This window comes from Simochromis diagramma, unplaced genomic scaffold (assembly GCF_900408965.1).
Source record: "Simochromis diagramma unplaced genomic scaffold, fSimDia1.1 OVJJ01000321.1, whole genome shotgun sequence".
Lineage (NCBI taxonomy): Eukaryota > Metazoa > Chordata > Actinopteri > Cichliformes > Cichlidae > Simochromis > Simochromis diagramma.
Window position 1 is genome coordinate 7,154,759 of NW_024386772.1, and position 25,736 is coordinate 7,180,494.

The following is a 25,736-nucleotide window of genomic DNA, read 5'->3' on the forward strand; positions in this document are numbered from 1 at the left end:
CTGTTCCTTGTGTCTGGCTCAGTCTGGGGTTGTTGAGCCCATGAGTAGTTCCTATTCTAACATGAGACAGGTTATCTTGTCTGCACCTAGAAGTTTCTGACCTGTCCTTAATAAGACTAATGGTGCTTCTTAAACCCTTCCCTTCTCAAGTGCCCTAATTCCACTCTCGAAGATACTTAAATGGATCTGGCACCGCCTCTTCTCGCTGTGTTACCTCATAGCCACTTAATTCAGCAACACTTAAAGGCATGCTGACTTTCAAGTGTCAGCTGTATTACGGAGATCTGTGTAGTAAGAATTAGGCAACAGCTGTTGTATAATGTATGAAAACTAAATCTAGTTTTTCTCCTGTCCCAAAGCTAGCCTACTTCTACATTAAATATTACCTCTACAGTCACTGTGAACTTTATCTTTATTACTCTGTATTCAAGTCCAAGTTCATCATGTGCGCACATCATGTGCTTTCCTGGACTCGAGTTGGCTTGATCTTTGAAACCTTAAAAAGTTCTTTGAACTTGGTTGTCAAACACTTTAATTCAGTCACAAATTAATCCTAGGGTTCATGCAGCTGACTGAACGTGGCCATGCCTTTTCAATATGTGGGTTATATATAAGGCTACGCAGCTATAGTTGGTCCTAGTATCACTTCATAAATACACACTAAACGACACAAAATCTACTTCTTAGGCCTTTGCACACATTTTTGAGGAAACACGTGGTTCAACCCGGAAACCGTAATAAGAAAGAGCAAAACAGAAATCCACTGAGAATATAGATCCTATTGCCCAACATTTTTGTAACTGTCTATCTGTGTAAATTTATCTTTTGAGACACAAACAAACAAACAAACAAACAACTCCACATTTTGAGAGTAGCCTAGCTATTTTTTGTTCTAATTTAGGAAGTATTGCTGTCTTAATCGCCGGTGATTTAAAGTTCACCTCAAAGTGACCTGATTGGCCAAAGGCTGTCGCGCTTCCCGTTACGTCACTGCTCTTTTATTAGATAAGCGGTGCGGCTCTTCATTCAGAACAAAGCCCGGTTACTATAGCTGGTTTGAACACTTTAGTACGCGTCACCACGAACTAGGGGAAAAAATGACCAACAAGACGACTCCTGTTCTCCTCAAAGCGCTGCTGGAGTTATATGAAGCCCACTCTTCAAAGGTTGTCCGGGGAAACACTAAAAGAGCAAATTTCAGGTGAGTCAAAGGAATTTTTAAACCAAGGTTTGCCCAGGTGGGTGTTTGAGTAACGGGCATTTGCAGTTGCGCTTGTTTTATTGGTCACAGGATAATTCAAATATAGTTTAATCTTGTACATTTTTTTTTTTTAAATTTTTTTTTTTTTAGGAATGGTAGGTTTTATTTGTAGTATACTTTTAGGTTTTATGTACTTTTAGGTGACAGAAGGAGACATGTGGCCTGGTCAAAACACAGAGAGCTGCACTCTAAAAGATCTTTAAATATAGTAAACATACCTTGTGTGCCACAGACTGCTCCCAAACACGAGGGGACAAGTAATGCCTCTAAAACACTTAAGTTGGCTTTATTAAACTTTAGATCTTTAGCTGGGAAAACCTTTTTAATTAATGATTTAATCACTGAGCACAGCCTTGATTTTGTTTTTAACTGAAACTTGGTTGGACCAAAGTAACAATGGAGCTGTTCTCATCGAGACGACCCCTCCTAACTACAGTTTTATCAGTGAGGCCAGGGTGAGCAGGAGAGGAGGAGGGGTTGCTGTCTTATTTAATGAATCATTTCAATGCAAGCAGCTATCTCCTGGAAGTTTTCAGTCTTTTGAATATGTGGCTTTGCAGCTGAAGGCCCCATCCAAAGTTGTGTTTCTTAATGTTTACAGGCCTCCCAAATACTGCACGGACTTTTTTAATGACCTCAGTGAACTGCTGTCTGTGATCTGTGTTGATTTCGACTGTGTAATTATTGTTGGGGATTTTAACATCCATGTGGACAACCCTCAGGACAAAGGGACTAAAGACCTGAGTAACACTCTGGGCAACTTTGGGCTGACTCAGCATGTAACAGAGGCCACACATAATAGGGCTTTGGAGTTGACGTCACACCGCAATGCATTGTGGGAGCGCGGCGCCATTTTCGGGGTCTACGATCCAAACAAACTCACTGTTGGAACGGCAACGACGACAAGAAACATGCTTAAAAGCAGCTCAAAAGAAAACGGACGGTATAGAGACCGATTGCGTCCAGAGGCGAAGCAGCGGTATTTAAAAAAAAAAAAAAAAAAAATAGAGTGCATCGCAAATCTGGACCCATATGAAATACGGCAGTGGAGTAAAGATCCAGACTACTTACCGCCACTGTCCTACCCCGATATCTTCACCTATCTTGTTTGTGGAGTAAGCGCTTACACTGCGAACCAGTTTCGTAATTACAAGTCACTGGAGGCGCATATCCAATTTACAAATGGCTGGGTGCAAGATTTGGCTATTTTCAAGCCGCCAAACTCTGAGTACGTCATCATTCATACCAAGGTAAGTCAGCTGGAGTGCATCGAGTGAAATAGCCATTTTCCACCCCCACCATAATTAATGTTATACACTTATCATTAAACTGCTAAAATATCGTTATCATATTATGTGCCCATAATTGTAAAGTAGATGCAAATTAACACATTGATAATCGGGCAAATTATTAACGCCAATTTGTGTCCTCCCTGTCTCCTCCTGCGAATCTTTACATAGCACATATGTCTGCAAAGTCACTCCATTCGATGTTTGATCGCAATTTCTATAACTTCCGAGACCACCAACGATAATATTATTCAGCTATAAAGTGTGATGTGAACATATTTAGAACTTACCGGAATGAAAATGTCTTGAGCACACCAGCTGATATCTGGAGACGTAACAGAACTTGATATCAGCTCGTCTCACGGCTGCTATCCAGGCTAGACGCCTTCGTTTGGTAATATCCGATACATGAGCTCCTTCATGTTGCTTCCAGGTTGGGAAAGCATAAAAAGACAATCCAAACTTATTCCCGTGCCGGTCGTAAGATCGAACATTGCAGCCAAGCACACAGCAAGTACGAACCATGGCTATGCTTTTGCTCCTTACTTAGACCCCCAAAATGGCGGATCGGGCCAAAATCCTTGGCTTCAGTGGCAGCTGAACTTCATTCAACCATGGCCTGCAATGACTTTGCCAAATTCTTCACAGACAAAATCCAAAAGATTAGACAAGCAGTTGGTACATCAACAGCAGATCCAGGATATGTACTGTGTCCACCGAAAAACTGTTTAAACACCATCACACAGTTTCACCCGATTAACAGCAAAGACCTGGAGGACATCTTAGGTCAACTGAACTCCTCCACTTGCTGTTTAGATGTCCTGCCAACAAGTTTTTTTTTGTGTTTTTTTTTTTTTTTTTCCAAAAAGGTCTCAAAGACTTTAGAGTCAGACCTGTTACAGATTGTCAACTTTTCCTTAATGCCAGGTGTGTTTCCAGAGCCACTAAAAACTGCTGTAATCAAACCTATACTGAAAAAGGACAATCTTGACAAGACACAAATGAAAAACTACAGGCCGATCTCAAATCTCCCATTTTTAAGTAAGGTCATTGAAAAAGCAGTTTCTCAACAGCTCAATTACTTCTTAAAACAGAATAACTGCTACGATGCCTTCCAGTCAGGTTTTAGACAGAACCACAGCATTGAAACCGCTCTGACCAAAGTGTTCAATGACATATGTCTGAACACAGACAGTGGAAAAATGTCAGTCTTAGTTTTACTGGATCTCAGTGCAGCATTTGATACAGTTGACCACAACATATTACTCAAACGACTGGAGAACTGGGCAGGGTCTCTCAGGAACTGTACTAAACTGGTTCAAAACATACTTAGAAAACAGGAAATACTTTGTATCAATAGGTAACTTCACATCTGAGCAGACAAGTATCACATGTGGAGTTCCCCAAGGTTCCATCTTGGGACCCCTTCTGTTTAACATTTACATGCTCCCACTGGCACAGATTATAAAGAACAACAAAATAAACTACCACAGCTATGCAGATGACACACAAATATATATCACAATGTCACCAGGAGACCGAGGCCCTGTACAGGCTCTTGGTAAATGCATTGAGGAAATTAATGACTGGTTGTGCCACAATTTTCTCCAACTAAACAAAAACAAAACTGAAGTAATAGTCTTTGGCGCCAAAGAAAAACGATTACAGGTCACCAGAGAACTTCAATCTATACACCTAAAAACCACAAACCAGGCGAGAAATTTGGGTGTAGTGATGGATGCAGACCTAAACTTAGAAAAACACATTAAGACAATAACAAAATCAGCTTACTATCACCTCAAGAATATTTCAAGGATAAAAGATCTGATGTCTCAACAGGACCTGGAAAAACTAGTCCATGCATTCATTTTTAGTAGGCTTGATTACTGTAACAGCATCTTTACAATCATCTAAAAAATCAGTCAGACAACTACAGCTCATTCAGAACGCTGCTGCTCGAGTCCTCACTAAGACCAAAAAAGTGGACCACATCAGTCCAGCTCTGAGGTCCTTACACTGGCTGCCTGTCAGTCAGAGGATAGACTTTAAAGTTCTGATGCTGGTCTATAAAGCTCTGAATGGTTTAGGACCAAAATACATCAATGACCTCCTGACCCAGTATGAACCTTCCAGATCCCTCAGGTCATCTGGATCCGGTCTTTTTATCAGTTCCCAGAGTCAGAACCAGACACGGAGAAGCTGCATTCAGCTTTTATGCTCCTTATATCTGGAACAAACTCCCAGAAAGCCTCAGATCAGCTGAAACACTCAGTTTATTTAAATCCAGGTTGAAGACTCACCTATTCTCAGCTGCATTTGAATAAAGCACCAAATCCACACTTTTAAGCTTAAATTTCAAAACTTACACTAACTACTGATCTTATCTGTTTTGATTTTATATACTGTTTTGTTTAAGTGGGATTAGAGCTCTGGGTAGCTCCCCAGCTGGGTCTAGACTGGGTCTAGAGAGTATTTTAAATTCAGGGAATTTAAAATAGAAAGTAGCTTGTCCACAGAAGGACTGGTAGCTCCCCTTACGATAAGGGTTCAGATCGTGCGAACAGGTGTGAAATGTGTGTGTTTAGTTAGTTTGTTTGCTTGTGTTAATCAATTTTAAATCATGCTTTTTATTTGTTTTTTTGTTTCTAATGTCTCTGTAAAGCACTTTGAATCACCTTGTTGTTGAATTGTGCTATACAAATAAATTTGCCTTGCCTATATGAAAAAAAGTAAACCAACGCTTAAGATGCACATTTAACAGATATGGCACTCTTGCTTTTCTGATACTACATACAATGAATGTTAGCATACATGTTTGGCATTGCCTTTGGGGAAAAATACTGTGTTGATGGCCATACATTAAAATATTGTGGGATTTTTATATAATAGCATTGTGATTGAACAGATTAAAGAGCTTACAAATATGATTTCCTCTCCTCAGGATCTTGGGTTCTCGTGGGATCCTGGAAGCAAGAAGGGCAAGCCTCCAGTTCTCCCCCAGCACCTGTGTAAGCACGCCAAGCCGAAGCTTCATTAACCTGGCAGCTCCCATCAGTAACCGCAGGATGGAGTACACTGAGTGTCGGACGTTGGGGTGAGTGCCCCCTTGCAAAAGGACTAAAATAATTATGTGAAATGTAAACAAAATAACAGATAATGGCTTATTTGAAGAAATGCTAAAAACTTGAGTCTTGTCTGAGTACCTTTTACTATGTACAATGAGTCTTAAAGTGAACAGTGTTTTGGGGTCATATTTCAGGCAGAGTTGATGAGCGTTAGTTTAATCCTCTTATCTTGTATAGCAGTCTACAGAATTTCTTTGGGTTCTGGATAAACCTGAAAAAATGGATGCAGAGGATAGAAACTGAAGTGTTTCTGGTTTTATGTGACTGTGTTCAGGTATACTCCAGAGCAGATGTACAGTGTGGTGGCCAGTGTGGACCAGTATCAGCACTTTGTTCCCTGGTGCAAGAAGTCTCGGGTCATGAGGGGGCGAAACGGTGGCCTCCTGGCAGCGCTAGAAATCGGTTTCCCCCCTCTTGTTGAGCGATACATCTCTGAGGTCACTATTGTTCCAAACTACCAAGTCAGGGTAAGTGTCTGGTCTCTTACTTTTTAATCAACACCTACTGAAACGCGCATATAAAAACATTTATGACATATATGACATGTGGAAAGCTCTTTTTACTGTAGGCCACCAGTTAAGATGAAACGAATCACCGTTTCAAGATGGAAGGAAAATATGACTGTCTTAATGCCATCATTACATTAAAGTATACAGGTTTTTTACAGACCTGAGGGTTTAATATTAGACTTGTTCGACTATCACTTAACAAAAATGTGCTTTTGCATAAAATTATTTGTAAAACTTTCATTATTAATCGGTATATTCCACATTTTGCACAGCACTGTAGACAGTTTCTATCGGCATAATCCTTTATTTGTGATTTTTATGAGTTTGATGCCTTGTTGTAGTCCTTGATGAAGAATCAACTGTTTTCAAACAGGCTGTATGTACTGATGGATCTCTCTTCAGCCATCTTGAAACAATATGGAGGTTTTCCCCTGGAGACGGAAACGCAGCAGACTCGTGCAAAGTGGAATTCTATGTAAGTGTTTGTGATACACTTAATATTTGACACTGGAAGCCATCTGGTTGTGCAGCAGTACGCTGGCATAAAACTACACTGACAGTGACCTTTTGCATTAATGATTAACCCTTGGATGCACAACCTACCAATACCTACACTCTTCCACGGTTGGGGTCAAAAATGACCCCAAATAGAAACAATGCATTTTGCTATAAACTCGGTTGTTATTCTTCAAAATCTTTAAAACAAAGATTTGTAATATTTTCATATTTGAGTTATTCCTCATAAAACATGATTGTGACATGAGATCCTTTGCATTTTTATTTAAGAAATTGCAGTTTTTGTATTCTTGTATCACTTTCGTATGCTTGCTCTGCATATACTGCAGAAGCTGGGTCTTCCCTCTGAAAGGCACAAGTTGTTCATCCACTGTAACACAATCACTGAGGATGAATTTCTGCCTGCAGTTGACCAGGAACAGGCCCCATATGTAGCAGAAAGCTGCCATGTGGTTTGTTTTCAGTCGGTAGGCTCTGGTCCTCTTGTCATCAAAGTGCAAGAAACGGCGAATATGTTCAAAGCTTTGAATTGACATAGTGGCCTTATGCAGATGTTGCAGGGTTATGCAGATGACTCCCAAAAAACACACAGACTGGTACATCCCAGTTCTTCTCACTTCCTGCAAGAATGGTCAATCAAATGAAGGCCAGGAGCTTAAGTTTGATTACATTTTTCCACTCTTTTCCCCTGTCTGTGGCTTCTCTTCGTGCCTCCATGTTTGTGTATGACAGCACCTCTTCTATTATATTATCAGACATGAACATCTTCCATGCATCTATTGGGGAGACAGTACTAAACCCAGGTGCAAGCCCTGGCCGACTAATTCAGAATATTGTGGGGGGTCATTTTTGACCCCACGTGTGCATCTAAGGGTTAAAGGAATTGCAAAATTAGATAACATACTTGGCTGAGACTAATTTCTTGTTGTAAGTTCTTGTACGGCTCTCAAGTGGATTATCAGCAAAGAGGAAGTATTGCGTAAAACCCTATTATCGTCTAAATTTAGTCTTGAGTATCACACCGGTGTCCCTTGAGGCCTGAAATAGCCATCAGAGAACAGTGTTAAGGAGCTGCTAACAGGAGCACAGATTATCTGAAAATGTGCCAGGAAGTGGTTGGAGTAGAACATTAGATAAGTTAAATAAGGGACGCCGTGTGAATGATTACCAACTTTAAAACACCTCTGCTAAAGATTTGCTTGATTTCTATTTTTAGTTTGATCTTTTTCTTTCTTTTAGTAAGTCTCACAGAAGAGAATCTCCTCAGCAGTTTCCTAACAAACCTGTCCCCATTCTGCAGGTATCATTTGAGTTCAAGTCTCTTCTGCACTCTCAGCTGGCCAGCGTCTTCTTCGATGAAGTGGTTAAGCAGATGGTTAGTGCCTTTGAGTCACGGGCAGCAAAACTTTACACAAACCAGGAGGAGGTACCGCTGAGGAGGCGGTCGGCATGAGGCGACACCTTTGACCTTTCATCCATCCAGGTGCTTTTGGAACCCCACCAGCCCACTGTTTTACCTGTTATTGACACTTACACAGGAGACTGGATCTTCTCTTTGCACCCATGGTATATTTTTGAATTAAAACACATGGAATACACTTAAAGCTATTTATTTGTAAAGCACAAGCTGATTTCTTTACCTTGCCCTACATTTATTTATTTTTGTGGATTCAAATAAAGTTAGTTTTAAGGCTCATGTGGACACTTTAAAAAAATGTGAGTTAATGTTCTGAAAAGTGACTTCTACTGAATGTGGTTGAAGACCTCGTCCTGTGCAGTATTTATCAGTGGAATTAAAATGTCTTGTTTTTGGTAAACTCTCTGCTCTGTTTGTGTCATTTGTAGCATTTAAATTTTCTTAATGTTTCCATGTACTGAGCAACATCTGCTGCAAGAAAAGATTTCCAGTGTAGCAGACTAGTAACTGCTTACTCCTCATGTTTGGGTAAGCGTTCTGGATAAATAGCACTGTCAACCTTGATGGCTGATACTGGCAAACAAAGTGATGGCTACCAATGTCGTCCGCTGATATTGGTTATTTTGCATGATTTCAAAAACAGACGAAAAAGCGGTCCGTGGAATTTTTTTTTTTGCAAAGTCATATCTGGTCGTTCCTCTATGCACCTGTTTTATGAAATGGAGCTGCAAAGTGGATTTTCAGTTACCCATAACATGCGCTGGCTTTTTGATAACAAGCTGCATGTTCCTCCTCTTTAGCCCGAAGGACACGGCTTTTCCAAACTTCAGTATTTTCGTTACTTTTAACACAGTTTGGACAGTTAGTCTGCTTTGTCTGTCCTTTTAATATGCTTAATTTGCATATTTTAAAGTTGTTTTGTTGTTTTTTTTGTCTTTTAAACTGTACCACACTTAACTCCACTGAAAGAGGTTTTCAGATGTAGTTCTGGATCTGTGCAATAATTTCAAGTACTTGAATTTCTGTTTTGATGTGGTGCCACCTGCAGGTCAAATCCCTTCAGTGCTGATTTTTAGCCATGTAGCTCTGTGCAGAAATGTCTCCCAATTCTCTGAATCTGTTAATATTATGGTTTAACCTTGGTTGGGGAAAAGCCAATTTAACTCGTATATACTGTGAGGATATAATTTCAATTTTAGAAATGTTCTGAAATTGTGCAATGGTCTCTTATCCTTAAATGTCATTCTGCCTGTGGGTTTTTGTTTTTTGTTTTTTATTTAATTTTAAACCAAAAAATAAAATAAAAAATTAAAGGTTTTCTTACTGAACATTTCTGTGTTATTCACTTTGATCGTGGGGAGCTACTGATCCAGTAATCTAAGGAGCTTGGAAAGAAAAGCCACTGGACTTCAAGTTTCTTGAAGCCGTTTCACCTCTCATCCGAGAAGTTTCTTCAGTTCGAAGAGCAATTGGTGGAGTGACAGAAGCTATCTATCCACCTAATTCAGTTCAGTGGGTGGTTCAATGGGTCATTCAGTGGCCGTAAATTGGGTCTTTGTTTTGGTTATTCAGAGGTCAATTGCATAGTGTGGAGGATGTCATAAGGCCTTGAGGCAATCAGATGTAAAAATAAATGAGTGTTTCGAGTTTTAAATCGGTCTGATTTGAACCTGCTCACATCTTGGGTTATTTAATCTCAGTAAGTCCCATTATAGGGTGGTGGGGCAAGGTCTCATAATGGGTTCACCCGAAACCTTGGCTGTTAGTGACCCACACCCGTCTTGATGCATTCTCAATCATCCAGGTAAGTAAATCTCTAAAAGTTGATTCTGTTCATCTGGATGTGGCGTTTTCAGTGGGAGACGTTTCTCCCACTGAAAACGCCACATCCAGATGAACAGAATCAACTTTTGGTGACCCACACCCGTTTTCACACCTTGGCTTATGTGATTGGGCAGATGATCAATAGTGGGTCAACGACCCTCTTAAAGGACACTGCCAATAGGGTTCAAATTTGGGACTCTCCACCAATTGGTCTTAGAACTGAGGAAGCTTCTTGGTTGAGAGGTGAAACATCTTCAAAAAACTTAAAGAAGTCCAGACTCGTTTCTTTCCACGCTCCTTAGATGACCGAGAACCTTCACAGAAGCACTGATCCAGTAGCACATATAACATTTAACTGTAAAAATATACCATTCATCCTTTAGTGGGTTTCTGCAGTTCCCTTTGTGATTTCAGCATATTTTTCTGGAATCCACTACAACTATCAGAATATTAAGTCAAAATATTGCTTTTAATTGAATACAATTTTTGATCAGGATCTAACAGACGGTGTCAGGATGCGTAGATACTTTCTCTGAAAATGTCTTCTTTTTACTCATTTTACGTGGTGTTGCGTTTAGAGGGCAACATCCAGCTGTGTTCAGTGCAGTGTCTCCATCTGCTGGCAAACACTGAGATCATCATCATCATAGAGTGTAAAAAAAAAAAAAAATCCTCAGCCCCCTTAAAATACCTCGTACATTGATCAGCCTTCCTAAAAAAAAAAAAAAAAATCTCACACATTTTGAACTGACAGCAAAAACACCAAGCTGTACATCAAAAAGAAAAACAACAACAGCAGCAACAAAAAGAACCAACTTGTCTCTGCACTCAGATACTAGCATGGAACATAGACTGTATGTAAAAGACACTTATTTATATCAACATGTATTCAAATAATTAATTTAAAGCTAGCCTTTATGTATAGTTTATAGCATTAAATGAGATGTGCACTTGTCTCATGTCACCGCCTTGAACCAAAACAGAAAACATCGCTTCGTGGTTATTCACTAACCGAGGTCCCTCCCCTTTTTCCTCTGTGACATTTGCCACAGTTCAGTGACACTTTGAGACTTTGTATTTATAACATCTGTCTGTCAGGGAAAAAACGAGTTTTTCATGTGCAGTGGCCATCTCCTTATTTTTTTCTTTTTCTTATTTTAACAAAACAAACAAAAATCTGATTACAGCACACTAGAATAGCAATGGAATTAAAAGAAAAGAAAGCCCCGCCTCCAAAGTCTATTAAATTTGTGCTTTGGGGAGGGAGGGGGTGGGAGCTCCCTTGTACATCTACGCAGCAGAAGAGTCTGTCAGGCATGGATTCCCCTCAGGATAGAGCAGAGTGCGTGCAGTCGAAATGTGGTGAACAATATTCATTATTGACAAACCAGCAAATTAAACCCAAACCACAAACTTTAAACACCCAACTGGTGAGAGTGCAAACTCTTTTTCTTCAGGCAAACTTAAACCTCAACAAGATACAGCCCAATTAGTTTCCTTTATGATGCATATTTTAGCACACTGCTCCAGAAAAGGACAAACCACCTGTGTTAATTAGACTCCCTCACCCTGGTTGCAGTCTGTAAATAAAGCTCCGCTACCACAATGTGATTTTACAGCGTGAGAGTGAAAAAACAAAGAATCAGACCTACATTGGTATCCGTTTATTTGGGTTGTGAGGCAGGTATCAAGCAATATATGACCATGACAAACACGAGTTAAATTCACAAATACTCGGGCTGAAGGTCCTGATGGTATTGTTTGAAATTCAACCAGCAGACAGAGACAAAAAGATTTTGACAAAATATATTTGTTATGGACACATTTCCTGAGGTCGAACACAGAGCTAAACTCACACAAACAGCAAAAACTGTTACTGTCATTTATGTTTTCAGATATCAAACTGCATGCTGAGACTAAGGATAGTGTTTATCGGGGAATATATTTCCATCTGTTTATTTGGTCTACTAATGTTTGTGTGTGAAGAAATGCAGTATTTACAACAGTAGGAGGTGTGTGTGTACTATGTAGGAATATGTTGGACCCTATCAAAATAAACCTATCTAGGTGCATTTCACTAAAAGAACATGAGATTTTGTGCAAGAGTGGTTTAATTTAGAAACAAAAATAAAGCTCTTTGGCACTAAGCATTGAATTAGGCTTAGGCTATAAATAACATTTATTGTAAGTTTTTTTTAAATGGGACGCTTTGGAATTGCAATTTGAATGTTCACAATGCAAATTAACCAGGATATTTTCAGACCCGCCTGCTTTTCAGAATGGAAATCGCAATTACAAACTGATAGGGCTGAAGGGGAATCTTCATAATGAGTCAATATAAAAGACAGATTCATGGTTTTACGTAAAACATCATTTTCAACACAGCGTGGAAGCCATATCTGAATGCCATAAAAATATAAATCTATGCATGTAACTCTGTAACAATATTTATTTGACTCATCAGAAGCCACAAACAACAATGTACAACACAGCTGGTCAAGGCAACAAGAAAATTCTACTTATACTTGTTATTTCTGCATACACACTATGATATGATGAATCTATTTTTGGACAGTTAATTTGGCTGAGCAAAATGCCTCCCCGTGGTCATTAGTGGCCCTACAGGTATACACATTGCCGTCCTCTGGGCCAACTTTGGCTAGAACCAGCGTACACTGACCATCTTCCTCATACTCTATTTGCACAGTGGGGGACTCCTCAATAGGCTCATCACCACACAGCCACAGCACCTCCGGGTCAGGGTAACCTGACAAGACAAACAGAAATGTAAGATCAGGAGGGGAAAGAACAACTTTTGAAATGCTATCAAAGAAAAGATGTTTTTACATGTTCAAGATTGAATTTTCAAGCCTGCTACAGTAAGTCTGACTTGAATCCAAGATAAGAAGTTGCTTTGTACCTGTGAGGTGACACGAGAGACGGGCACTGGATCCCTGAGTTACAGTCCGGTCTTTCAACCTCTTTGTGAACACCGGGGGTTCCTGCAGCTTAAGCTCCAGGGAGGTCAACGCTTCCTCTGCCTCTGGGCTCAGGGGTGATTCTAGGAGATATATATCAATAAGATGGGAAACCCACTAAACCAAAATGCGTGCAATGTGATGAGTAAAGGTATGCAAGATTTTCACCTCCTCCAGGAGTTGTAGGAGATGCAGAGCCTTCCGCCTTAGAGAGCAGAGCCATTCTCTTCAGTGCTAACATGGCCTTGCCAGCTTTCTATGAGACAAATGTGTATGAGAACAAAATGTAAATTTTAAATTTTAAATAAATAAATAAATGAATAAATAAATAAATAAATAAAGAGTAATTTGGTGCTTACCTTCCACTTCTGTCTAGCCAAAAACCTCTTCATCTTCTCTTTGGACAGACTCTTGGTGAGAGTGAGCTCTTTAGACTTAAATGCTGCCATCCAGGGATGGGCAAGGGCCTGTTCACAGGTCATCCTACGCCTGATCAACAATTACAGTTACAGATGGTTAAGTAAGGAGGTAAAGTAGGGTACTTTATAGTTGTAAATCTATGAAATCACCTCGGGTCTTTGCTGAGCAGGGAGCTTATGAAATTTTTAGCCTCCTCTGTTATCTCGTCAAAGCTCTCCTCGTCAAACTCCCACTGAGCAGCTGTGACCAAGGCCAGGGTCTCTGCATCACTGTTTCCCTGGAACGGAGATTCCCCACTGAGCCTGGAAACCACAGAAAAAAAGTGGAGAAGATTAGTGTTGAATATACATCCTTTACATGTGGTTTCAATCTATACCCACTAGGTGGCACAATAAGGCTAAAACTCTAAAATTTCAGTTTTGATTGTATGAGCTAAAGAATTTTAGACAAAAATCTTGTTTGAAAAATACTAAACTATCTCTTGAATATAGAAAGAGACAGTTAGACTCACAGTATGTAGCAGATCACCCCAATGCTCCACATATCAGTCCCCAAACCCACAGGCTCATAGTTGATCACTTCCGGGGCCACAAATTCTGGAGTCCCGTGCATCACCTTCAGAGGTGTGTTTTGATCTGTTCAATGGAAATCCCATAATGTAGGTATTAAGACGCACACGAGGTAGACAAGCATAAAAGTAGAGTATTGTTCCACATACCTATTCTACTGGCTAAGCCAAAGTCGATGATCTTTATGGAGGTGCCTGTGGTGTCAACACATACGATGTTTTCAGGTTTGAGGTCCAGATGGACAATGTTTTGCTGATGCATGTAGGCAATCCCCTCCAGGATCTGCTGCATGTAGTGCACACTTGAAGGCTCCGTGTGCTCAAAGTTGTCATCCACAATACGTTCAAAGAGTTCGCCACCTGCAATACTGCCGACAAACAAAACAACAGTGACACACCAGAAAATACTAGGAATTTTGCTTTGCTTTTTGCTTTGTGCTCTGATAAGGATACTTACAACTCCATCACCATGACCATTTCAGACTTGTGATCATATGCTGCCAGACACTGAACCAGTTTGGGGTGGTGGAGGTAATTCATCAGCTCTATTTCCTTACGAGCAGCTTCCCTCTCCTTGGCACGGCGTCCTTTGTAGAACTTCCCAGCGCACACACATCCTGTCTCTTTGTGGATGAGCTTGTACACCATCCCAAATTTTCCCCTTATGAAGAAAGTTTAGTCATTTCTATCTCTGGATATTAGGAATGAATAGTTAATGGTTACACCATCATGGCCTATCACAATAAGTAGTTCATGTTAATGGCTGATTTCCATCTGATTCTTGTTCACCTATCACTAAAACGGTAACGTCACCGTACATTCCTTGTCATGGATAGAACACGACTACAGGTGTTTTCAAGCTGGAATGCATGCCTCTACTTGAAAGCATTTTAATATTCTTGGCAGAATTACAACCTGGAATTCCCACTCACACACTTCCTTGGAATTGGGAATGTCAAAAACATTCTCAATTTGTCGTAATTATAGTTTCTGACAAACTTCTTGTTTCTACTTGGAAAGATTATTATTGGAAAATTGGGATTTGACATATCTGATACTCACATTCCAAGTTTCTCCTGCATATCGTAGTGTTCCGTAACTTTGTGGGAAGAGTCAACAGACACAGTGGTATACATCTGAGGGGCTTCTTCTTCTTTTATCTTGTCTAAATGTATGCACACAGCCACAACAGCTTTAAACTAATGCTTATTATACCAGCCTTTATTACAAATGTGCTGTCAAAATCCCAGTATCACCTCACCTCTTTCCTCCATTCTCACCACTGGTGACACTGGGCCTGGCTCGCTTAGTCCTACTACGTTATAGGCCTTTACTCTGAAGCAGTGTTCCTGTTGTGGCTGAAGCCCAGAACAAACTTTGTATGAGGTACTCTTACACTCGCTTGTTAGCTCTCTCCAAACCTCAGGCTCAGCACTTCCTTGGTTATTTACTTCAACGACATAACCAAGGATGGCACTGCCGCCATCATAGCAGGGGCCTGACCAGGATAGCACAAGACTGGATGAGGAGACAAGGGAGATCACTGGACTGGAGGCAGGAGGTTGTGGTCTCTCTGGTGGGAGGATGATTAAAATAAGTCTCCAAGGAACTGCTTTACTTGATTTGGTTCTGACTCTTTAGAATGGACTCACCTATAACAGAAAGGGTGATTGTGTGTTCTGCTGAGCTCTTTCGGTCTTTTACTACAATGGTGTAGCGACCTGTGTGCTGGGGTTTAGCCTCTTCTATAACCAGCGTACTACTCCGATTAGTATTTTCTGTCCTTAGCTCTAGGCCGTCCACTATCTGCACAGAAAAACAGGAAAAATAGATATAATGTGGAGTCAAATACATTTGAGATGGCAGAAGCAGACGTTTTGTTTTTGCTATTTATCCTTTTTATTGCTGCACCTGTTCTTTGTTTCTGATCCAACAAGATGCTACAGGAGGGCTTCCAGTAAAACTACACGTCAGCCTGGCGGTTTGTCCCACCTTCACCTCCACGTGCTGCGGTGGGTTTTCAAAACATAACGATCGGCCTGCCAAATTAAAAAAAAAAAAAAAAAAAAGAAGATGAGAAAAGTGACTTAAAGTGAACTGCAGCATCTGCACTTCCTCAGTTCACAATAGGGTTAAAAATATCTGCTGAATGCCTGAAAACTAATGTGTGTGAGCATGAGATAAAGACTAAGAAATAGCTAACTGATACCCTTCTTATTATGGTATTTAGCAGGACCTTGTGCCTCAAGTGAAAACACAATGCAATACAGATGACCTATCACCCACAAGGACAACAAGTCTTTGTGTAATCAAGTTTGTTGAAATATTTCACCAGCTTTTTGGAAATACACATTCCCAGCTGTTTACCCTTAAAGGAAGTAAAGAGAGAAAATGTTTTTATAGCCATACATTATACAGTATCCAGTGATTATAATCTGCCCTGCTTTAGTGCTGCACACACACACAAAAAAATCCATATATGAGCTGAAGTCATGTCATCTCTCTCGCTGTCAATATTCAAATCTTGTGGCGTCAGAATGGTGAATTTGACTAAAGTAGATCTGATAATATTAAGTTTAAGTGGCTTTAATGTGCACAGTTTTACCTTCTGAATACAAGCTGTTGCCATTACAAGCCAATATTTCATTCCTAAAAATAAAAACCATGAATAAATGATGAAATGTCCTGTGCTCTCAAAATAAACAACCAGACCTCATTATGGGAGTATTTCGCATATTTGCTTTTGCAGCCTAAACCCTAAGGTTGATTCAGTCAACTCAGTGGAGCACATTAAAGCGTAAGGAGAGCATTATGAGACCAAAGGTGACATGAAGAAAGTACAGCTCCAGCAACAGATCCGCCTACGCACAAACAAACTCTACAATAAGTCACATTTTTTCATAGAAGAAAAATAACAGCAGGCAGAAGAAGTTATCAAGCACTTAATAAGAAGCACATGGATGCTGGAGAGGTGGGTAAATTTCTCAGTATGTGGGAAAAAAAAAAAAAAAAAAAAATCATTTTTCTCACCTGTCCTTGAGTTGGCTCGCTTCTTTGGGACGACTTCTGCAAAGACAGATCAGGTGCAGGTAGGTTTAAGCCAGAAGGATAGAGGTGTGGCTCTTCTATCTATGGCTATCAGTTTGCACTATTTTACTGTACTTTGCTCTATCCACTACCCTACATGGTGTATACTTGGTACAGAGAAATTTCAGTGGGTGTATCGGAGAGCTGCATTATTGTGTTATATATGTTTTGCCTAACGGCCAATCACACAAGGACTGGAAGTGCGTTTCCTTTTATAAACATAACATGGATTTCCTGAAGAAACTGAAACAGAGGCCAAGAAATTGTACATCAAAACACATCAGTACTGTTTCTATACTAAGAAACCGATCAGTGTGCAAGAGAAAAGAAGAAATTGCATTATATCTGTGCTAACTATAGTTCATTAAATGGGAATTAATTTACATTTGTTTTTTGACTAGAAATTAACCAGCACTGTCTAATCAAATAATTCTGGTTTACCTTTTGGAGATGAGACTGGGCTCTGCCTATCAGAGCCTGTAGGAGACATACAAATAGATCCTTTGAATTTGTGTAGCTCATCTTTTGGAGTCTGCGGTAACGTTCCATTTCCCATTACACTTTTGGATGGAGAAGTGGGAGTCTTTAAAGCGCGATTCTGCACGCCACAGATACTTTCAAAGTCTAATTTGGTCAGAAGAGAAAAACGAGAAGAGACTACATCAGAAATAAAACTCTGGCTTTGTTTTGAGTAATGAACACACTGAACGTTCTATTTATTGTAGACTTAAAGTTGCAAGAGGTAAATTGTCCAATTAGCTGAATATTTCATGAGTTCCCAGTTGCTCACCTCTTACAACCACAGCAGCACTGCAAGATGTCTTCCCTGCGCTGCTTTCTGCCAAGCAGGTGTAGGCACCGGCGTCTTCTGGTAAGCACTCCCTCACAACAAAACTGGCCTCCCTGCCATTGAAGGAAGCCTTCCCGAAATGGGCCACTTCACCTGCCAACAGGTGAGGTAAACAAGCAACCCATCAGCATGCTCTTGCACTACTTTTGGCTTCTTGATTCTCTATGTGGCATTTTTAATTGAATGCATAAAAAACGGAAAGTCAAAAACATGTTTGTTTTGAATAATTATCTGCTCTTTAGCGTTCTTTGGTTGACCACACCCACAGCTGAAAAATATATGCAGTGTAAACTGAGATGCATTGTAAACTGTCTCTTCTCACCATTGTGCAGCCACGATATTTTGATCGGTAGACTTCCTTTGAGAACTCCACGTAACCTAATGTCAGTCCCTTCATCTACACAGCAGTCCTCCAGAGGCTGTATGAAGACAGGTGGATCCAGATGTTTAGACCCTAGATTTGGAGGAGATACAGAATTGCAATACAATTAATACAAAAGCGACAAAGTCTTATTGTATTAAATTATGTAATCTACCCTTAGAACTGCATTTTTGCCCATTGTAATCCCATATACAGTACGCTAGTTACAGTTTAACAAAAAAGTGTTTAAATTAAGCAAGGGACCCTAATTTGCCCCAAGGTGAATTACTGCTTGAAACGTGGAGCATAGAGTGGTGTTACACAATTTCATGTCATTACAGACTCCCAGGTCGTTTCTTAGGCAGTGTAACTTAGAAACCTAGAAAGAAGAACCACATATTATTGCCCATTGTAAACCCACATACAGCATACTAGTTATGATTTAACAAAACAGTGCTTTTCTATGAACCTTTAACCAGTGTTTACAGTACTGGATGGTTGAGTTAGCACACTGATGTTTCTGAAAAGGAACTGAATGCTGCAACAACTCTGAGCAACACTTCTGCACACAGACACGCTCAGAGGTGGCTCATAGCAGCTATTTTATCAAATAGCTGGTATGTGTTGTTAGTTTAGTGGAAAGATTAATTTTAGTAACTCTATATTTCACTTGACACTCTTTAAAACCTTTGATTTGGACAGCAGCCAAAGACATGCCTGTTCCTGAACTTTTGACTTGCTTTTGACTTTTGAAGGTTTTGTACAAAGTTGCCATTTGCCCAACAGATCGATGAGATGGAAGCAACAGCGACATATAATATATGGAAATATGGAAAAGCAAACTAATGACCATGAGAAATACAGCACATGTGACTTGCTGGTTATAACAAAAAAAACAACATTTTGAGGACATAGGAAATGAGATGTCAGCTGTGGGCTGACATGAAAGTGAAAGGCTTCCAAGTCAATAAACAAGTACATTACTGGACGGCTAAACTCAAAATAAACATGAAACTGAATATTAATTTTAAGTGTAGCAAACTGTTTGTGTTGCATGCGTGAGCGCTGTTAGTTTAGGCAAACAATCTGTTTTTACAAGTGAATATTAAAGAATATGTTGGAGTCCACTCTGGATGGTCGCCAGCTTGTTATCAAGAAGCACTGCCGTGCTCAGACTTGCCTGTTCAAATGCTGAAATCCATAAATGTCACCAGTTGTGTGTTTTCTTCTTGAAAGCAGCTCTTACCTGCATCAGTACATTTTACTGAGGTCCTTGTGCCGACAACTCCTGGCCCGTTCTCAGGTGCAGGTGATGGACCGGGGGCCTTGATGCGCATTTTAAAGGTCGACACATAACGCTGTTTGCTGCCATCACTATTCATGTCTGTTTCAGGAAACCAACAAGTGAAAAAAGAATTACAAAGTCATGCCTCAAACTGATTATCAAACTTCCTCTCTCTGTCACTGTGGTGTTGGCCTCTGTGGCTTGCTCACTATCTTTTTCGTAAAATTAGCAAGCCTCTGTGTGTCCCTCTCACCCTGTGCTAAACCACTGAAGCTCTGCCCTCAGTCCTCACACTTTACTGCACGTTCTAGTCCCTTTTACTCACCCTCCCATTATCTACATCTAGCTCCACCTACATGAAAAATCATGTTGTTTCACTTTGGCCATATCAGGCGCTGCGGACGTCTCATATGCTTTCAAAAATCACTGTAACGCCAAAAACCCACTACTCAGACTCCTTTTTGTCATGCCTTGTAAACACTACATTTAAACATGGAACGATATAAAGCAGGAGAGTGGGAGCGAATGAGGGGGACTTATCTACCTATCCAGGCAAAGGTCGCTTTGTGTTCTGTTTGGTGAATGCAGTCTTGTTCACCGGTTTCTCTGTTTGCTTTCTCACTTATCAATGCTACAACTGAACTTTGTGATGCCAGTGACATCACCATTGCAAAGGTTTACTTCATCCCTGCGGACTCTAAATCCTCTGACTGTAGCGACAGTCAAATCTGAGCCCCTTCCCCTGGTACAATATATCCCAACACAAGAACGATGGCCTTTTTGAACGGCAGCATCATCACTTTGACTTCCACGTGCTAATATAGTAACCAGGAGACGTCTGTGCAGGAGAACTGCTCTTGGTAAAACATACATGTTTGAGGCATTCATCTCAACGGAGAACAGCAGTGCTCTCTGCCAGGTTGAATGAAATTTGTATTATTTATTACAGGTTTCAGCCACAAGTAAACAACAATTATCAACACGAGTGCATCTTGGTGTAGCAGTTTCATTTAGGTGAATTAACTACACTACAAATGCTGGATTGATAGTCGGAGAATTCTACAGAAACCTGCTGAAGTGGTGATAACATCTCTCTCCACTCCACCCCCATCCCAGCTTCCCAAATTCCACATCAATGATCACACAAAAAGGGACTGCAAGGGGCTTGTTTTAGTTTCCGTGGGAGAATTCCTATCTCGTTTACCAAAAAGCTGCCAACACAGACATCCTTGTTGGGATTTTTTAGAACAAAGACATTATTACACATGTTAAAAGCCCAATGTCTGAAAAAATCGTATTCTTATTACTGTTGTTGTTGCTTTTATTAAGATTTTTTTAAATAGCATAACGATCCAGGCCTAGTTTTGTCTCTAAAGCCTGGGTTGGGATGAAACCACTGAAATTCAACACAAAATTGCCTCAGCAGGTTAATAATAACATACAAAAGTTCAGGTAAGACAGATTGGACCCATTTACATTGTTAAGCTACATTTGCTGGAAACTATTTTCGCCTTTTTAGTCAGTCAGTCAACACACCCAGAACCTGACTGCCTTACTATTGTAATTCCCTGGGTACCAGGGAATTTCTACATAGTGACACACACTGAATGAAAGTTTAAGTTATTCCAGGTGAAGCTAACAACTACTGCAATACTGAAAAGGAATGTCGCAGTACAGAAACAAATCACCACGGCTGAACAACCTTGCACAGTATGACAGAAATAGTATCTAATAAGGTCGGACATAAAGCGTTTAATAAGACGTGACATCAAAGACAAAACACGCACAGAAAGTTGGCACAAACTCTCTAGCTACAGGGCTGCTCATTAAAAAGGAAACAGAATGATTATGCTGCATTTGTCTCACAGTGTCTTCGCTCGTGCCAATGCAAGTCAATGCAAGTAACATAATTTATTAGGGACCTTTTTTTAAAATAAATAAATAAATTTAGGTCATTGTATGTACAAATGATACCTAGAACCCCAGATCTTGGGCTTCAGACATCTCTAAACATTTTCTCATTGACTGTCCTACTATTGGATCTGTATATTACATAGAGTGGATATTATAGGGTATATGTTAAGTTGATGCATACAGCTCTTGTTGTGCACGGAGAAGCCCCGCTCACCTCCTCGGACTAAGACTTACGTAAGACAGACAAAGATGAAAAGTGGAGATGGTCACAGCACAGTCAAAACGATTTCATCTACAGATGAAAATCTTTGACGTGCTTAAAAAGTGAAACGGGTGCATTGCCGGTGAGCAGAAAACCTTGGCCTCATAATTTAAAATGAAAAAGTAAACAAAGGCTTCTTTTCACACGAAGCATAGCGTCAGAAAAAGAATGTAAGATAGGAAAACCCACTGGATTAATCCGATGAAGTTTAGATCCTTTTCATTTACACAAGTTCCTCAATGGCTAATTTTCATGCTTCTATTTTATGCTTTATTGCTGAATCATCATATAGCATTTTTAAATCACCTAGTGAACAAAAGACCTAGAATACAACATTATGATTTCAATAGATGATATTGTTTTACATTCTTTGCTTTCTCAAGTGCATTTAACACTACTCAAGTCACTTTTCAACCAAGGAAGCTGCTACCAAGGAAGAATCTACAGTAAACACATCCACACCTTGGCTTTCATTACAACTCCAGATCACTACAGAAATACATAATTCTGCAGCAGTTGATATATAAATAATGGTAAGGAGGAGCACCAGGGGGTGCTCTGTAGATGCCAACTATTTGTGTAAAAATTAAGGGAAAAGAAGAGTTTCCCAAATCTGGAACCTAACCTTTATTTATTTTCTTATCTTCTACTTTCTGCTGCCCCCTCCAGGCTTCTCCACATCAGCTCACAGAGCTCCATCACTATGTCCATGAATATTCTCTATGATATTCCCCTTTTCCTCCTGCCTGGCAGCACCATTTATAACATAAATAGCCCAATATATGTCTACGATGCCTCCACAGTACATGCCCAGACCATCTCAGCCTCACTATCTTCTGTCTCCAAACTGCTCAACCTGAGTTGTTCCTGTAAAGTACTCATTTCTAATCTTGTGCATTCTGGATACTCCCAACCAAAATCTTTGTAAATTCAACTCTGCTACCTCCAGTCTCCTATATTTTTTTGTCAGTGCCACCGTCTCAAAACCATATATCACAGTAGGTCTCACTAGCATCTTAAAAACCTTCCCTTTTACTCCTGCTGCTATCCTTCTGTCACAAATGACCCAAGACACTCATCTCCAACGACTTAAACTGCCTTTGTTCACCTCACTTGCTTTAAATTCTTTAAACTCACTTCCTCAGCCTTCAGAACAAGAACAGACTGCAGCACACTGCATCAGTGTGCTCTAAAATCATTGGCCTGCCTGTCAGAACTCTGGTTCTCAGCCAGGTTTTCAGGTTTTCAGCCAACAGGCCCTTAGACAGGAAGCCAAAATCATCAACGACCCCTCTCACATTCTTCACCCGCATTTGAATGGCTCCCCTCTGGGCGACACCACCGCTGCATTTCCTGCAGGACTGAGAGGAGCAGAGCCACATTTGTCCCCAAAGCCACTCTGCTTTTTAACTCCAGCCGATAATATCATTTCCCACACCAGAAACATAAACTACCCTCTTCTACTACCAACACTTTATTCACCTTTCAGTCAGTTTAATTTTAAAACTGTATATACTGTATATTCTGTGTATTTATTATTTCACTCTTATTGCCTGTTCTTATTGTCCTTATCTTCAATGTTATGCTGCTCTGTTGTTTGTTAATTGCCCCTTGGGGATAAATAAAGTCTTCTGATTCTGATCTACCTCCACTATGTCCAACATCTCAGGCTGTCTTTCACCTGCTCCCTACTCTCACTACTGATTACAGTGTCATCTGTCCAACGAGACCCATCTGTTAACCTATCTATCCATATAGCATTACAAACAAGCAGGGGCTAAGAACCAACCACTGATGTAATCGCATGCCCTTAAACTATTTTATCATGAAATGCACACCTCACCAATATGTCACTAAGCACGATCCGCACCACCCTCAACTACAGTACTTCTCTGTCACCCCTGACTTCCTCATATAGTAGAGTACCACAGTTCCTCTCTTGGCACTCCATAAATTTTCTATACTTTGTTTTCTTACATTTGTTTAATCTTTTTATAATTATTATTATTGACTATCATACAGAGAATTAGGCTGTATTTTTAAGTTTAAGTTGACCTGGTCAGCCATATCATCCGCTCACCATAAAATGAAAAATCCAAGACATTTTCTTTGGATTCTAATAACAGACTTGACTGAAAAATACCCGAACCTACATCACCTGATTTTAACATCTTCTGTCTTCAGCTGATTCAAAGTCATCATGTCTAGCAGTAGCAGCTCACTCTTCCAGCAAAGCTCATTGGCATATTGGCGGGTTACTTGTATCTTCCTTTGACTTGCCAAAGCCCGGAAACGCATTTAAAGAATGAATAAATAATAACCCAACCGTCTTCTAGAGAAACTCGGAAAGTCATGCTCAGCTGTTAACACCTCTTTGCTGTTGTGTTTTCTACAGTCATTGCTACTAACAGATGCCACTTCCTTTCGCCATCCTTTTGACTGAATGAGAACACTGGCGCCATCTAGAGGTGGACTACATTTCCTCAAGCACTACAAGCTTCCGTTTTGAATTGTCGGCGTTGCTATTATTAGTTGACCTTACATGTAAGTACACAGTCAGATCCATATGAGGATTTGCACACTGACACAATTCACCATAGTTGATTTTAAACCACAGAGTCTTTCATCTTTAGAGTTTTAACACTGCATTAACTTGTTATGAATTAAAGCCGTTTTCATACCCTCCCCACCCTTGTTAGAGGCTTAAATGTAATTGGAGAATTAACTATAAGGACTGGTTTTCGTAACTGATTGAAACTGATCTGGAGTCAATGACTACCTGAAGTTTAAAATCCATGGACATCACCATGGACATTTCCTTTGAGATGCTCAGCGAGGCCTTTACTGCAGCCACCTGCAGTTTCTGCTTATTTGTGCGTCAATCTGCCCGCAGTTTTCCATGCTGTGGGGTTTGCTTTTTGCTGCTTTTTGCTGTCTCTCTGATAGGTTTATTTGGCTTTTTTGTTGTTGTTGTTGCATCAGCATTTCTCTAAACCTTATATTGAACATTCCAGTTAAAAGATATCAAATGCAAGTCCAATATTTGGAATCAACTCCAGATCATTTATCCATTTAATTTGTCTTTGAATAATGAGGGAATGTGCCTCACCTGGCCATCAAACTGTTCATCAGCCCAGTGTCCAATTACAATACTCAAACAAAAAACGTCATTGTCTAAATATTCATGTAACTGACTGTGTGGTGGTACTTCTTCAGATGGACATTTTATTTTTCTATTCTTCTCTCCCAGTGGGCTGTAACATAGTGGACTATTGCTTATATTACCTCACGTCTATATTTGCTGTGGGAAATGGGCCTAGTTTGAGAGTGGTTTTGTGTGTCACAGTTGTTGTGAGCCAGTGGCTATGATTGGGTTGTGCTCATTTAAGGCAGGTGTATTTGATTAAACTCACACTCTGGTCTGCTGCCGTCTGAATTATACAATTAAGATGCAATTGAGGACATTATTTCTCTGTGTGCAGGCCAAGGCCTAGTATACGCCCTAGCCTAAAGGCAGAGTTGGTTTGCTGAGGTCGGGGTGATTGCCAGCCTACTACCTACAGGGTGGTGGGTCTTGTAGAACAACTGCTGTTCCCTGTTAAAGTTGTTGGCGTGTGAAGTGTAACCGACTTGTGGCATCGCTGGTCCTGGCCTTGGACTGTGTGTTTTATCCCTTTTTGTAAGTGGGTCATAGCACTGTTTTATATCTTTGTTTTTTTTTATGATCACTGTACTAATAAATTATCTTTTAAAATTTTATTGATTTTCATTTTTTGCCCATGGCTGAGATGGTTGGTCAAATTAACAGGGCACTAAATGGCTGTCTAATTTGCTGCAGATAGACAATTTCATCATGTTTTAACTGTTGGTTAATTTTGACTTCTGTTTTGTAGCGGTGTATGAACAGCAGGGGGTGGTATTCACCAAAGATTTATAAAATTATCCATGAACCAATCACTAAATAAAAGGGTTTAATCTTGTGATATCAGGAGCATTTTTACTCTTTACATATTTTGACATGTACCCTAAAATATTTGGTCTCCTAGCAGGAGTTTTTGCACATAACAATA

At 40.1% G+C, this 25,736-nt stretch overlaps 2 protein-coding genes across 3 annotated transcripts; one reads left to right on the plus strand and one right to left on the minus strand.

The window, feature by feature from the left end:
- The first annotated feature begins 1,019 nt into the window (after positions 1 to 1,019).
- Positions 1,020 to 8,751, plus strand: si:ch73-141c7.1 (coenzyme Q-binding protein COQ10 homolog, mitochondrial). The gene is made up of 5 exons (XM_040045962.1): positions 1,020 to 1,201; positions 5,492 to 5,644; positions 5,950 to 6,142; positions 6,558 to 6,659; positions 8,001 to 8,751. The coding sequence occupies exons 1-5, from the start codon at positions 1,098 to 1,100 to the stop codon at positions 8,151 to 8,153; spliced, it is 705 nt and encodes a 234-aa protein (XP_039901896.1). The 5' UTR covers positions 1,020 to 1,097; the 3' UTR covers positions 8,154 to 8,751.
- Positions 8,752 to 12,139: 3,388 nt separating this feature from the next.
- Positions 12,140 to 24,620, minus strand: mylk5 (myosin, light chain kinase 5). 2 transcript variants are annotated; one of them, XM_040045978.1, is made up of 18 exons: positions 24,446 to 24,620; positions 19,452 to 19,589; positions 18,167 to 18,298; positions 17,785 to 17,937; positions 17,436 to 17,618; positions 16,938 to 16,973; positions 15,819 to 15,946; positions 15,560 to 15,713; positions 15,169 to 15,480; positions 14,970 to 15,072; positions 14,365 to 14,568; positions 14,058 to 14,275; positions 13,851 to 13,974; positions 13,489 to 13,641; positions 13,279 to 13,408; positions 13,088 to 13,175; positions 12,862 to 13,002; positions 12,140 to 12,708 (listed from the first exon to the last, which is right to left on the minus strand). In XM_040045978.1, the coding sequence occupies exons 2-18, from the start codon at positions 19,585 to 19,587 to the stop codon at positions 12,503 to 12,505; spliced, it is 2,601 nt and encodes an 866-aa protein (XP_039901912.1). In that variant the 5' UTR covers positions 19,588 to 19,589; positions 24,446 to 24,620; the 3' UTR covers positions 12,140 to 12,502. The 2 variants fall into 2 exon arrangements, with proteins under 2 accessions (XP_039901912.1, XP_039901906.1); XM_040045972.1 differs by lacking the exon at positions 24,446 to 24,620 and adding an exon at positions 23,825 to 24,097.
- Between the last annotated feature and the right edge of the window lie 1,116 nt (positions 24,621 to 25,736).

Coding starts and splice junctions, on each gene's coding strand:
- si:ch73-141c7.1 (XM_040045962.1), top strand. CDS start 1,098: ATGACCAACAAGACGACTCCTGTTCTCCTCAAAGCGCTGCTGGAGTTA. Junction 1,202..5,491: donor ACTAAAAGAGCAAATTTCAG/GTGAGTCAAAGG, acceptor TCCTCTCCTCAG/GATCTTGGGTTCTCGTGGGA. Junction 6,143..6,557: donor TTCCAAACTACCAAGTCAGG/GTAAGTGTCTGG, acceptor GTTTTCAAACAG/GCTGTATGTACTGATGGATC.
- mylk5 (XM_040045972.1), bottom strand. Junction 13,975..14,057: donor TGGCTTAGCCAGTAGAATAG/GTATGTGGAACA, acceptor TCCATTGAACAG/ATCAAAACACACCTCTGAAG. Junction 13,003..13,087: donor TCCTACAACTCCTGGAGGAG/GTGAAAATCTTG, acceptor TATATCTCCTAG/AATCACCCCTGAGCCCAGAG.